Source organism: Triturus cristatus, chromosome 6 (genome assembly GCF_964204655.1).
Source record: "Triturus cristatus chromosome 6, aTriCri1.1, whole genome shotgun sequence".
Lineage (NCBI taxonomy): Eukaryota > Metazoa > Chordata > Amphibia > Caudata > Salamandridae > Triturus > Triturus cristatus.
The window spans coordinates 1350778145-1350791056 of record NC_140589.1 but is presented as its reverse complement, the minus strand read 5'-3'; the positions used below and the strand labels follow the sequence as shown (position 1 = coordinate 1350791056).

Genomic DNA, 12912 nt, shown 5'->3' with positions numbered 1-12912 from the left:
CGCCCAACTCTTTGCCAGGAGGAAGAGCGCCTTCTGCGCCGCGATGGCGAGCATCCCCCCCTCGGAGAGTCCGTGGCGTCATCCAGCCCCAGGAGGTCTTTGGCAGCCTGCAGAGATCGAATCTGGACCAGTCTGTTTTGCCACCGGAAGATGAGGCGAAAGGGATGACCCCAGGAATATGTCACATTCTGATCGCGCAAAAACGCCGTCACAGGAAGAAAGTCACGTCGCTTCTGCAGCGTAGAAGCTGCCAGATCCTGGAAGAGTTGGAGATGGTGCTCTCTGAATAGCAGGTTAGTAATACTCCGCGCCTTCCGAAGAATACGTTCCTTGAGCTGGAAATCATTGACGCCGACCAGAATGTCCGGCCGCGGAGCCCCCGAGCCCCTCGGTAGGCCCACTCTGTGGACCCTGTCCATCCTAACTTCGTGGAGATCGTCTTCGCCCAGGATTTGCAAGAAAAGAGCCTCTACATACCCACGGAGATCCCCAGCTTCACCCCCCCCAGGGCACCGCTCGGATACGGATGTTGTTCCGCCGAGACCGGTTTTCCAGGTCTTCCGCATGGGCCTGGAGATCCAAGTTCTGCTCCGTTAGTCGGAGCACATCCTGTTGGAGCTGATGGACGTCCCCCGCCAGACCCAGATCGTGCTCTTCCAGCGTTGCCACGCGGTCGCCAATGCCATCCACTTCACGCCGCACTTCTCTGAGGTCCGAGGCAAGCTGGGAGCGGAGATTCGAGATGTCTTCCTTGATAGCGGAAAAAAGCTCCAACATGAAGGCCTTGGTGGCCGGCGCATCATCTCCTTTCCGCTGGGGGGAAGCGCTGGTACCCGGGGGCGTCGCCGGCTGCGCACCCCTCGGGGGCCCGTCCTTGCCCGGTTTTCCCCCGCGGGGCCTAGTCGACATCGCGAGCAGCACAACGGGTGACCGGGGTTCCAGATTGCAGGCAGATCCCCTCACTCGCGCCCCGGCCCCCTCACGGCTGGCAGACTCTCCAATACCTCTCACCTGGCCAGCACTAGCGTAGAGTCCTGAGTCCCGGGCTCCCCACTCCGTCACACGCGGGGGCCACCGCATCGCAGCGCTCCGGGGTCCGATCCAACGCCAAAACGCCACAGAGAGCACTCTCCAGCGCCTATGGGGTCCGGGCCCGAGCCAGGCCGCACTCTCCAAGGGCCCTCGTCAGGCAGCAGCAACCAGGGGGGGCGCAAAGGACACCAGGGCCAGCCTCCAACTCTCCATTCCGCCGACCCGGACAGCGCCCATGTCGTCACCTACTGACCCCCGGCCTCGTATTCACAGGTGGGAAGGCGGCCGGCCAAGCGTTGTCGGCAGCTGCATGCACGTCAGGGACCCCGCGTCCCACCAGGCACCCCAGGCTCACAGTAGCACAGGCGGCATCTCACCCCTTTCCATTAGGCACCAGCAGCAGCATCAGGTACGCAGCCCCCGCGAAGTCCAACCGGCCGGAGGGGGGAAGGATCTCACCGGCGGGTCCCGAGAGCAGCTCGGCAGCAGGCCTCACTCCAAGAAGGGCTGTCCAGGTCCGAGCACCTCACAAGGGGGGGCGGCCCCCTGCTCCACTGGGCCCCCACCGGCACACCACCGCAGACGGAGCCCCCACGGGGCCCGTGAGTCCCAGGGCCGGGGCCACCCCACACGCCAGTCAACCACAGGCCCAGAGGCCCCCAGCACCAGCGGTCTAGCGTCTCTCCACGGACCTCGGTCGCAGTCTCTCTCCGCACCTCCGTAGTGTTCCTCGTAGGCGGGCCCGTGGGTCCCAGGGCCGGGGCCACCCCACACGCCAGTCGACCACAGGCCCAGAGGCCCCCCAGCACCAGTGGTCCAGCGTCTCTCCACGGACCTCGGCCGCAGTCTCTCTCCGCACCTCCGTAGTGTTCCTCGTAGGCGGGGTCCTCACTCCGCGCCGTCAACGCCAGCCGCAGGCTCGCTCTCCTCACCTCGGCAGCCCCGCGGCAGATCCAACAGGGCCTTCCTCATCCACCGGGTCCCCAGGCCACTCTCCACCGATCCGGTGGGCAGGAGCGGCAATCAGCGTCGGAGCGGTAGCGCGGCAAAGGCCACCGCCCCCAGCCGCGTCGCCACGCAAGTCTCCCGGCCGCGGCCGCTGCTCTCGCCACAGGCCCCAATGCCGCCAGAGGTCTCCGTTCTCGCCCCCCGGGCACAAAGATCGCCAGGCTTCCTCCCGGGCCACTAGGGGACCAGCGCCAGCTCAGGGTGTCAAGCGGGAGGGTCGAGGGAAGGCGCTATACAACGCTGAGCGGATACGGCGGCGGAGGGACTGAAGACACGTCCTACTCCGTCGCCATCTTGGACACGCCCCCCGGAACGTCAGTTTTTGTGACGTTCTGTGGCGCAGAAGCCTGAATGATATTTATCAGGCAGCACTAAGCAAATTTTTTCGTCTTAATGCTGCCTGATAAATATCAATCCCTTTAACCCAGTGTTCTGCATTAAAGGTGCATGCAATGGGTGTTGCTGGGGGTGTTCCCAGCAACATCCATGGCCTTTTGCACTGCCCCAGATTTATGAAAAATCGTAAATCTGAGGCAGTGCCAAAAGCTTACGCCTCCCCAGGGGTTTCCCTTTCCCAGGAAGGCCTTAGGTTTGATCCCCATATTGGTGTCTTTGTCCATGCTGCGCCTCATTGACTCCCAGAGACAGCCCTTGTGTGGGGATCTACGAGACCCCAGCTGGCTGCATCCAAAACTCATGGTACGCCACTCCTGTGGAGGCATGGGCCTCCTATCTGTAGAGCACTATTCCCTGGCTCTTCACCTCTCACAAATGGCATACCTACCCCCGGGTATCCCAGACGCACCACAATGGGTCCACCTAGAACTATCGCTTCTCCGTACAGGCCAGGGATTCGACCTTCTGTATGGGGACTCTGCCTTCCAGTCGTGTCTCTATGCCTCTTGCATCTTGTGCTACACACCACACACAAGAACTGGATGCCACCCACTGCCTATTCGGGGTAGATCTGCGAATATATGACAAGGCACTGCTGTGGGACAATGATGGTCTACGCATTGGCGGTTGGACCCTCTGCTGGACCCATAGGAGAGAGACGGGTATATGCACTTTGGACCAAATCATGCTTGCTGGTGACCTGAAACCATACACCCAGCTGATGGAGAAGTTTGGCCTCCTCCCACGACAAACCTGTGTTACATACAACTGCAGGGCTACCTAAGGCGCTGTTTGGGCCCTCACCCCTGGTCCTTACAATCCTCACATCTGGTGACCTTTATAAATGTGTGGGGATCCCATAGGGGAGTGATGTCGGGAGTGTACGGCACACTCTCAAACCACTTTTTCATACAACCTCTTTTACGCACACTTCACGCCAAATGGCAAATTTGCTTACAGATCTCATATGAGGACGAATATTGGGTGGACATCTTGGACGTTCTGGCAAAGGGCAAATGAGAGGCCCGCTTAAAGTTTTGTCTTTTCAGAACGCTCCATGATTTGGCATTGGACACCGACAAAACTGAATAGGGCAGGACTCCTTCCCCACGCAAACTGCTGGCGATGCGCAAATGCCCACTGCGATATAGCTCACATGCTCTGCAAGTGCTCTTCCATCCAATCTTTCTGGTCGCATATTGAAACAGTCCTGGGTGTGTCCATGACGTTGCGTCTCCCTCTCACCCCCTCCATCATCCTCCTCTATGACGCAGCTGACCGCAGCACCACGTCCTCCACATGGCCATGGCTACAGCTAAACTATGCATCGTCCGCCAGTGGAGGTCGCCCGTACCCCTATCCCAGGAAGTCTGGGCAGTGTCAATGATCCAGACTTCTTTGCACAAACTCGTCATGTATAACCTACAGGTCCAGGCTGCGATATTCACACACTCGTGGGCTCCTTTCCTCAGGGATGAAGCCTCTAATGGGCCCCCTACTCCAAGACCTCCCTTCCCTTAGATCGCACAACAGGCCCTCGCTGTATACCCTGGCAGCCTCCGTCCCTCCCTCTCCTCTCACTATCTGTGCACAGACATCTCCCCTCTCCTCCCCCTTTCCTGCACCACCTCTCTTCATCCCCCCACCCTCCCTTCATGGCTTCCCTTTCCAGACTTCCCCCCTTTTTCTTCTTTCTCTCCTCCTCCCCCCTTCCTACCCTTCTCCAACCTCTCCCCTGCAGTCCTTATGCCTCCCTCCTTAGCCCCTACCCTCCCCACCATGCCCCCATACCTCCGCCCTCTCTCCTTAATGACCCCCTTGTTCCCCACTCTCCCTCCCTCCCCCCGGATACTCAAATTCACAGATCTGCGGGACACCCTCCCTCCTTAAGAGTAGCCAACACTATCACCTGTTCCAGCCGTTCTACCATTTATCGAGTGCCCCCATCTCCTCACCAGTGGGTGTGGGAAGTCCCTGACTTGATAACGAGAGGTCCCCCTTTACCTTGTCATGGTTCATGTCTTCCTCTAGCCCCGCTGTCTGTCATTCCCAGCCACTGCTCTCCTCCACTCCTCTTTTCAGGGCTTGCTCCACATACCCCTTGCCCTTCTCCCACGCATTCAAGGGCCCTTGACCCAGTGACCCCCTCATCATCATACATCATATACTTGATGGAGGATAGGCCAACACTGGAGAGGTGATTTTTGTTTTCTTGGAAACTAGTTCCACTTGTAGTCTGATTCCCCCCACACCCCTTCCTCCCCCTCCTTAGTGAACTGTATCACATTGCATAGCATTGCATTCTTCAATACTTTTACAATTTGATCTCATACTGTGTTCCTGCTGTATGGCTTCATTTCACTCACTCGGTGCTGTCAGCACTTTCCCATAATTATTGCACCATTTACAAGTTGTTCAATAAGGTGTGAGTTTAGCTCTCCAGGTAGTTGTGGGAAAGAGAATGCAAATGTTTGTGAATAGTAACAAAGTTGTGACCGTGCATCTTCCTCTATTTCATTTGTATTTTCCCTGATATATTTCGAAATTCTAGGCGGCGGAGCTTGCCTGGGCTCAAGATGGCCACGTAAAGTGAGAGCTCCGCATTGCGGTCGCACAATCCTTCAATAATTCTGCATCTGAGCTGCCCACATTGGGCCGAAACACTGCCCTGAAGTAGAGGATCGAATGCTCTACTGAGCGAACTGCTTGCTGGCCCCTGAGGTTGCGTGGAAGTGCAGCTAAAGGGTCCTGCGGAGGAGTCCAGGCCCGGCCTGCTGGTGCGGCAGAGGCCCTGTGGCGGGCGGCGCTGCCTACGACGGGTGATCGCGAACTAAGGAGTGCTGAGGGTGACTGCTGCAATGGCCGCCGCTACGGGGAGTGATTGCTCGGCTGAGAGGCCTGCCCGCTGATATCAGTGGCGGAGCAACTGCTGGGTGCTGTGTGAGAGGCCCTGACCTGGATTCTGGCGAGGCGGGGGCCCTGAGGTGAGCGGCGTTCCCCGAGGCGAGCGGTTGCGAACCGGGGAGTCCCGCGGCTGACTCCCCGTAAAGAAACCCCTGGCATGGAGCAGTGCGTGACACGACAGGAGCGCGCGAAGACCCACAACACCGGTGCGACCCGAGAAACTTGGGACGCAGACGTAACAGGCGCAATCTGTACAGCCGGGGCCTAAGGGGGGCGAGGTGCGCTCTTTCACTCGAGCGGGAGGATTGAGGAGGTAGCAGACAGCGCTGAGCACTACAGGCGCTTACCTCTACCCAGACAGTGCTCGTAGTCATGAGAGCTGGCGCTATGGCAGACGCAGCGGTAACTTTGCGGTGCGAGTGAGCTGCGGCAAAGGAGTGAGGCAGGCAGCCCTTGATGCATGAAGTGAGAAGCTGTTAAACTGCATAGAACAGAGAGTGCTGAGTGGCAGATGCATGGAGTGAGCAGGGGCGGCACCCGGACACCTGGCAGACGCACCACGATCCGGCCTATGCAACGCCAACAGTGATTATAGGAACGCAGGCAACTCAGCTCATGCTGAGAGGGGAGAGGCAATGTGGGTAGCCCTCTGGCCCCTGGATTGCAGCTCATCTGCGAGGTTCGTAACAACAGGGACATACAAGGGAAATAAGGGGAGCAATTGCGATACGCCTGATTCTGCACCCACATCTCCACGGCAGGGGAGAGGCATTACTGCCCAGCTGGCAGAATATAGCGCATAACAAAATTACATTAGAAGCTACAGACATACAGCGCGAGGTGACTACCACAGACTACCTGGGCACCCACTAGGCCCGAGTGGCGAAAACCAGTGGGGTGAGAAAAACAGGCATCACACCGAAGGCTTATAAGGGCAGCGAGTGAACTGATGCACCTGACAAATACGTAGCCAGGAGCGAAACGCAGCAGTGATCATGGGCAAGGTAGATAAAACCCAGCCTAAAATCAACTTTGAACAGCAAAAACAGAGGCTTAAAGACTCAGAAACTGAACAAGCGGCGGCTGCGCAAGTAGAAATGGCAGAGCCAGCGGAAGAAGATATATGCACAATAGTAGCAGCCGTACAGAAGAGTCTGGCAACCATTAATAGCAAAATAGATTCATTAGCATACCGGATGGATCGTATGATGGAGTGTCTTGAAAAGCAAGAAGAGCGGATTGACATGGCAGAGAGGAGGGTGACGGAAGTAGAAGAAGCCCAAACAGAGATGAACTCGGAGAAAAGACAGATGGGGAAGTTGCTGAGCAAACTTCAGGATAAGGCAGAAGATCTAGAGGCTTGGTCACGGAGGAGCAACATACGAATCATAGGTCTTCCGGAATCCACCAGCATGGGTAACATGGAAATGTATGTGGAAGAATTACTGGTGTCGCTGCTGGGCTGGGAATATTTCTCCCCAATGTTTGTGGTGGAGCGCGCCCAGCGATCACTTGGCCCAAGACCACTGCCGGGAGCCCCGCCAAGACCCATAATAGCTAAATTATTGAACTATAGAGACCGCAATGCGGAACTTAGGGTTGCAAGAGAGAAGCAAAATCTCCAGCATGAGGGCTCCACAATCTCTCTATTTCCTGATTTCACTCTGCGGGTGCAAGAAACGAGAAAACAGTTTGCGCCCCTGAAGAGGCAACTGAGAAAACAGAACCTAGACTATGCAATGCTCTATCCAGCACGCCTCGGAGTGAACAGGCAAGGAAAGTCTAGGATATTCACAAACCCCAAAGCTGTTGCAGAAAGCCCTCAAAGAATGGTCAAAGAACGGCACGACGAAAAGACTCAGACCCTGGCAAAGGCAGACACGGAGGAAGCCTGGAAGAGCAAGATTGAGCAGACTGCAGTGTTCAGAGGCCGAAAAGGTTTAATACTGCTTTGCCGGGGGACACACACACGCCAGGGGAAAATTAGTGATCAGTCAGAATAGATCATAAAGGTCTTTGTTGATTATGAGGGGGTTACGTGAGAAACCTCGGAGCATGGCCTGTGTAACCAATTTACCCAAACTCTTCTAGACGGAAGTATTATAGACAGAATAGCAGATATGACACCCAGATGTACGAGATACGCGAGATGGCACACAGCGGATGACTGGTCTATAAGAGATTAGTCAAGGGGGAGCAGGCAACATCTGCCCAGGAGTGTGACACACAACACTCCGGAATGCCAGAATGGTTTCTACAAGGACGTAGTAATATGAGATTCATACAATGTATTCTTGGAGAAGGGGGCAGGAATTTGACTGTGCAAAGTTGGGGTGAGCACAGCGTGGGAGGGTTCAGAGTTTCAATTCACTGTTTGACTTTATTGCAAGATGGTTTATAACATGCATGCGTAGTACATCAGACACTAATGGAGAACATGACGCTGACACACGTCCCATATATCATACTAGATTGATGAAACATACCGACCACAATGCTGTCCCACTCTGGTAGTGTGAAAATGTTGACATGGAATATTCACGGCCTTAACAATCATAGGAAGCTCCGGAAAGTATTTAATTATCTTACTCGAAACGGGATAGATATCGCGCTCCTGCAGGAGACGCATCTGCCCACCAACAGTAATATGTTGACAAACAGTTGTCTACGGGGCAAACTACATGCAGCGGGATTCACTTCACATGCGAGAGGAGTCATCACATTGGTGAGCCCGCAATAGGGGATGACACCGGAGGCGCTGGAAACTGATTCGAAGGGCAGATTTGTCATTTCTCAATGCCACGGGAAGCGGCTGGACTTGACCATTGTGAATATATATAAGCCCAACTATGACAACCCACAGGTCTAACTAGACTTGGTGGAGAAAATGAGCAGACCTGACGATCAAGCTCCACTTTGGGGGGAGATTTTAACAGTGTGTTGGACCCGACCCTCGATAGATCATGAGGTCCAACTCGACATCCCTCAGCTGCTGCCAGAGCCATTCTAGACGCTACAGTACAGTTAGATTTATGTAATGTGTGGAAAGTCAGGTCGCACGGACAGGGGGGATACACCCATTACTCAGCATATTATAACTTACACACCATAATCGATTACTGGCTCTCATCGAGGGCACTGTATAATCAGATCCGTTCTTGTGAGATACACCCACATACTTATTCAGACCACTCTCTGATACAACTAGTTGTCGACTGCCCACTAAAGACGATTCCCCCTTTTACTTGGAGGTTCCCACCTTACTCGCTGCTAGACACGGTCTTTAAGGCAGAGATAGCAGATGCCATAGACAATTTGTTCGACATAAACATAGGATCGGTAGAAACATTTACGACAGTATGGGATACATTTAAGGTGTATATCTGGGGGATCGCGATGGCCAAGCACTCAGGAGTCCTCCGGGCACTTAGAAAGTGGCTAGCAGACCGACTGAAAGCGCTAGAGGGTGATCTTGCGGCGGCAGATAGCAGCGCTGAGGAGGAACTTAAGCTGGTGTTACAGGAATTTCATGACACAGCGGATACAGAAGTCGAACACTTAGGGAAATATGCTACTGCCCGTATTTATGGCGAAGGAGAAAGACCGGGCTTGGTCCTTGCCTCATTATTAAAGACTAGAAGATACAGGACGGTAGTGACAGAAATATATCCAGACACTCAGATGTGTTGACACAGCTGTAGTTTCCCTGTTGTAACACTGCGATATCATTTGAATGTTACTCTGCAATTCTTTTTTTTAATATGTACCTGGAAAAACTTGACAAAATAAAGCCTTTTTTTTTCTTAACTGAGCCAAAGAGACATAATACAAAGGGGACTTCAACGAAAATGGAAAATGGTGGATGACTGGAATACTGGAAACTAATTCCATGGCTTTGTATCTCAGTGAATCCATGACTGGATTGACACCAATCTGAAAATACCTATTCTGGTCATCTATTCAGCTAATATAAACATTAAATATATTGCACAATTCCCTCCTGCATCACTAGTACAGTTCTTTCCTCAAATTTATATTTTAGGCGTTGTAGAGCGCAATTATGGAATATTGCCTTCTTGGAGTTGGTCCTCTCTCTAGGGTGACCGTCAAAAGTTTTACCTTCACCCCTATTATTTCGCTGAACTCACTTTACTTGGCTTTAGGACTCTATGCACTTTTCAAAGGCTAACTAGTGCTAAAGTGTTTGTGCTCACTCCCTAAAACATGGTAAAATAGGCTTACATCTCGTTAGCATATTTGATTTACCAATAAGTCCTTAGTAAGGAGGCATACCATATAACCAGGGCCTCTAAATTAAATTTTGCTCATTAAAGAACTCATTGCGTGTTACTGGAGGGACAGAAAAATGATTATATATATATATATCATTGTGCAAATATGTTTTTTTTCGCCGCAGTGCTGTTGGTAAGTGTACTTTCTCATATAAATTTGAACACTTTTATTTTCATCAAACAATAGCTAAGATGATACGTTCATACTATTAACTCGAGATTAAGAGAAGGATAAGACATTGATTTTCCCGTAGTACATTTTTGTCGAAAGATGTATAGATAGGATTATATTTACCCATCTCATGTAGGTATTGGTATGGCAGCCTTGCATTAGAGTTCGATAGGGGCTACTTTATGAGCCTTAGAGCTCTGGTTGTGGTTCTCTTTTTTAAAATACTGCTTAGAAAAAACTAGCAAGTAAAAATGTAGAAATTAAAATAGTCTAATCCATCATTTGCCTTTGATTTGAAAGTGCATCACAATTTTAAACACAAGTGCAATTTCTATTTTGATTTGTAATATATGTATGTGTGAGTAATTCTACCAAAAAACAATATTCCGAAAAAAGATTTACTATTATGAAATGGGTTCCTTAATCTTCAGGAAAATATATTTGCTAAGAGCACTGTTGTGATGGCCTCTGTACATCTAATGTCAGTTCCTTGAGACAAAGCAGAGTGAATAATCTGCAGAATCCAATGTAGCTGGTCTGTTTCCAGGAACAAATGGGAAATTTGAGACTTTTCACATATATATTGCATTTTATTCATAGGAAAGAACAGTCTCCCTGTGGTTTTGCCATTTTGTTTTTGTGCTCTTTGAAGACGGGGGTCGCTGTCAGCACCTTCATAGGCTATAATCACTGCACCATTTACAAGTTGTTCAATAAGGTGTGAGTTTAGCTTTCCTCGTAGTTGTGGGAAATAGAATGCACATGTTTGTAAATAATAATTATTGTGCATCTTCCTCCAATACATTTGTATTGTCTTGATATCTTTTGAATTTCTATATATACTGTCCCCACTCTGCTGCACAAACTTTCTTAGCATATGCACTCTGTATACATATGCATAAAAAAGACACAACTCATTCCTTAGCTAATCTATGCATTTTTGGTGAATGGTTCAAAATATGATCTATTTCTTAGTCTGACTAATGCTCGTAACAACTTTGTGAACCAGATCACTGAAGAAATGGGAGATCATTTTAATGCTCCTTCACAATGATTGGTTGTGTTGTACAGCAGAGCACCTTCATGCAATACTCATTCTTGTTTAATCTGTGATCTTATTGTTCTGTTAATTGAAATCTGAGTAATTATAGTTCCCATGCAGTGGGAGAATTGATATATGTTCATTTTGGTTCAAGTGCAATTTAGTAGACATTATTTTGACTGCATATGTGAAAATGTTTTTTATGTTTCATTTAGAAATATCCCTCAGTCACTGAGAAAATCAATGAACCGGAATTACAGAAACAACTATATGTCACCGGTGCCAAAGAGTTAAAACCTGAATCCAAACCTACTGAACCTTTCACCCCAACAGTCACAGAGCAGGTAAAGCTTACTTCATCTTCTTGTCCTTTCTTGCATTGTGATTTTAATACAAGTGCATCGATCAATGTGCCAGGTTTCATATACAACAAATAAAGCCTGTTGCTATATTTTCACAATTTACATCAGTGATATATCATGTTTACATTTGACAGACATTGAAAAAGTGGCATGTGAGGTATGGATTCCATAGAGCAGCCTCTTCTGAGCTATAAAATTAATAGAGATACCAGGCTTCAGAAGAAATTAGGAAAAACATTTTCCTCAATGTGTCCCTTTACAAACACAAAACCTTAGTCTACTTCTCATAAAGAAATATGAGGATATCCTGAAAGTAGGGATAGATGTAGCAAATGGTCTAGGAAAAATGTGTGTAGGATATGTTTCTTTCACTACTTTACCAAACAAAAATCATTGCTATGGCAATATTCAAACTAAACTAAATGCAGAACGCGGCATTGAATGTGGCATCGCCAGAAAGGGAGACCCATTCACCTATGAGTAGGGAAGTGGGGACATTCCCAAACAGCCAACCGTAAAGAGAGATGTTAAGGGTACTACTATGGATGGGCATGGAACTAGGCGAGTGGGTCTGGGGCAGTCTGGGGGCTTGCCTATATTCAGGATATGGGGGATTGCGACAATGGATGTCCTCCTGGAGAGATGGTTTTGGCAGAAAGTAACTGAGCCTGAATAGAGCCTCTCTTATAGGCAAATTTGATCATCCTGTCAATGCACTGACATGGACTCACATGGACTCACCCGGACTCATGCTCACTACATCCAGACACTCAGGTGTGTTGACACAGCTGCAATTTCTTTGTTGTAACACTGCCATATTATGTGAATGTTACTCTGCAATTCTTTTTTTTAATGTGTACCTGGAAAAACTTGATAAATAAAACATTTTTTTTTAACTGAGCCAAAGAGACAAAATACAAAGGGGACTTCAACGAAAATGGAAAATGGTGGATGACTGGAATACCGGAAACTCATTCCATGGCTTTGTATCTCAGTGAATCCATGACTGGTTTGACACCAATCTGAAAATACCTATTCTGGTCGTCTATCCAGCTAATATAAACATTATATATATTACACAATTCCCTCCTGCATCACTAGTACAGTTCTTTCCTCAAATTTCATATTTAAGGCTTTGTAGAGCGCAATGATGGAATATTGCCTTCGTGGACTTGGTCCTCTCTCTAGGGTGACCGCCAAACGTTTTACCTTCACCCCTCTTATTTTGCTGAACTCACTTTACTTGGCTTTAGGACTCTGTGCACTTTTCAAAGGCTAACTAGTGCTAAAGTGTTTGTGCTCACTCCCTAAAACATGGTAAAATAGGCTTACATCTCATTAGCATATTTGATTTACTAATAAGTCCTTAGGAAGGAGGCATACCATATAATCAGGGCCTGTAAAAGAAATGTTACTCGTTAAACAACTCATCGCGTGTTACTGGAGGGACAGACAAATGATCATATATATATCATTGGCAACTAAGTCGTTTTTCTCCGCAGTGTTGATGGTATGTGTACTTTCTCATGTAAATTTGAACACTTTTAATTTTATAAAAACAATAATTAAGATCATACGTTCATACTATGAACTCGAGATTAGGAGAAGGATACGACTTTGATTTTCCCAGAGTAAATCTTTCTCGAAGGATGTATTGACAGGATTATATTTACCCATTTCATGTAGGTATTGTTATGGCAGGCT

General features: G+C 49.5%; 1 protein-coding gene across 1 annotated transcript in view; it reads left to right on the top strand.

Annotated features, from left to right (window-relative positions):
- Positions 1 to 12912, top strand: part of LOC146821407 (uncharacterized) — a 1203178-nt gene that overhangs the window by 36843 nt on the left and 1153423 nt on the right. Inside the window, exon 8 of the mRNA XM_085609844.1 lies at positions 11062 to 11190. Coding sequence (XP_085465970.1) covers positions 11062 to 11190 — 129 coding nt within the window. The remainder of the gene's footprint in view (positions 1 to 11061; positions 11191 to 12912) is intronic.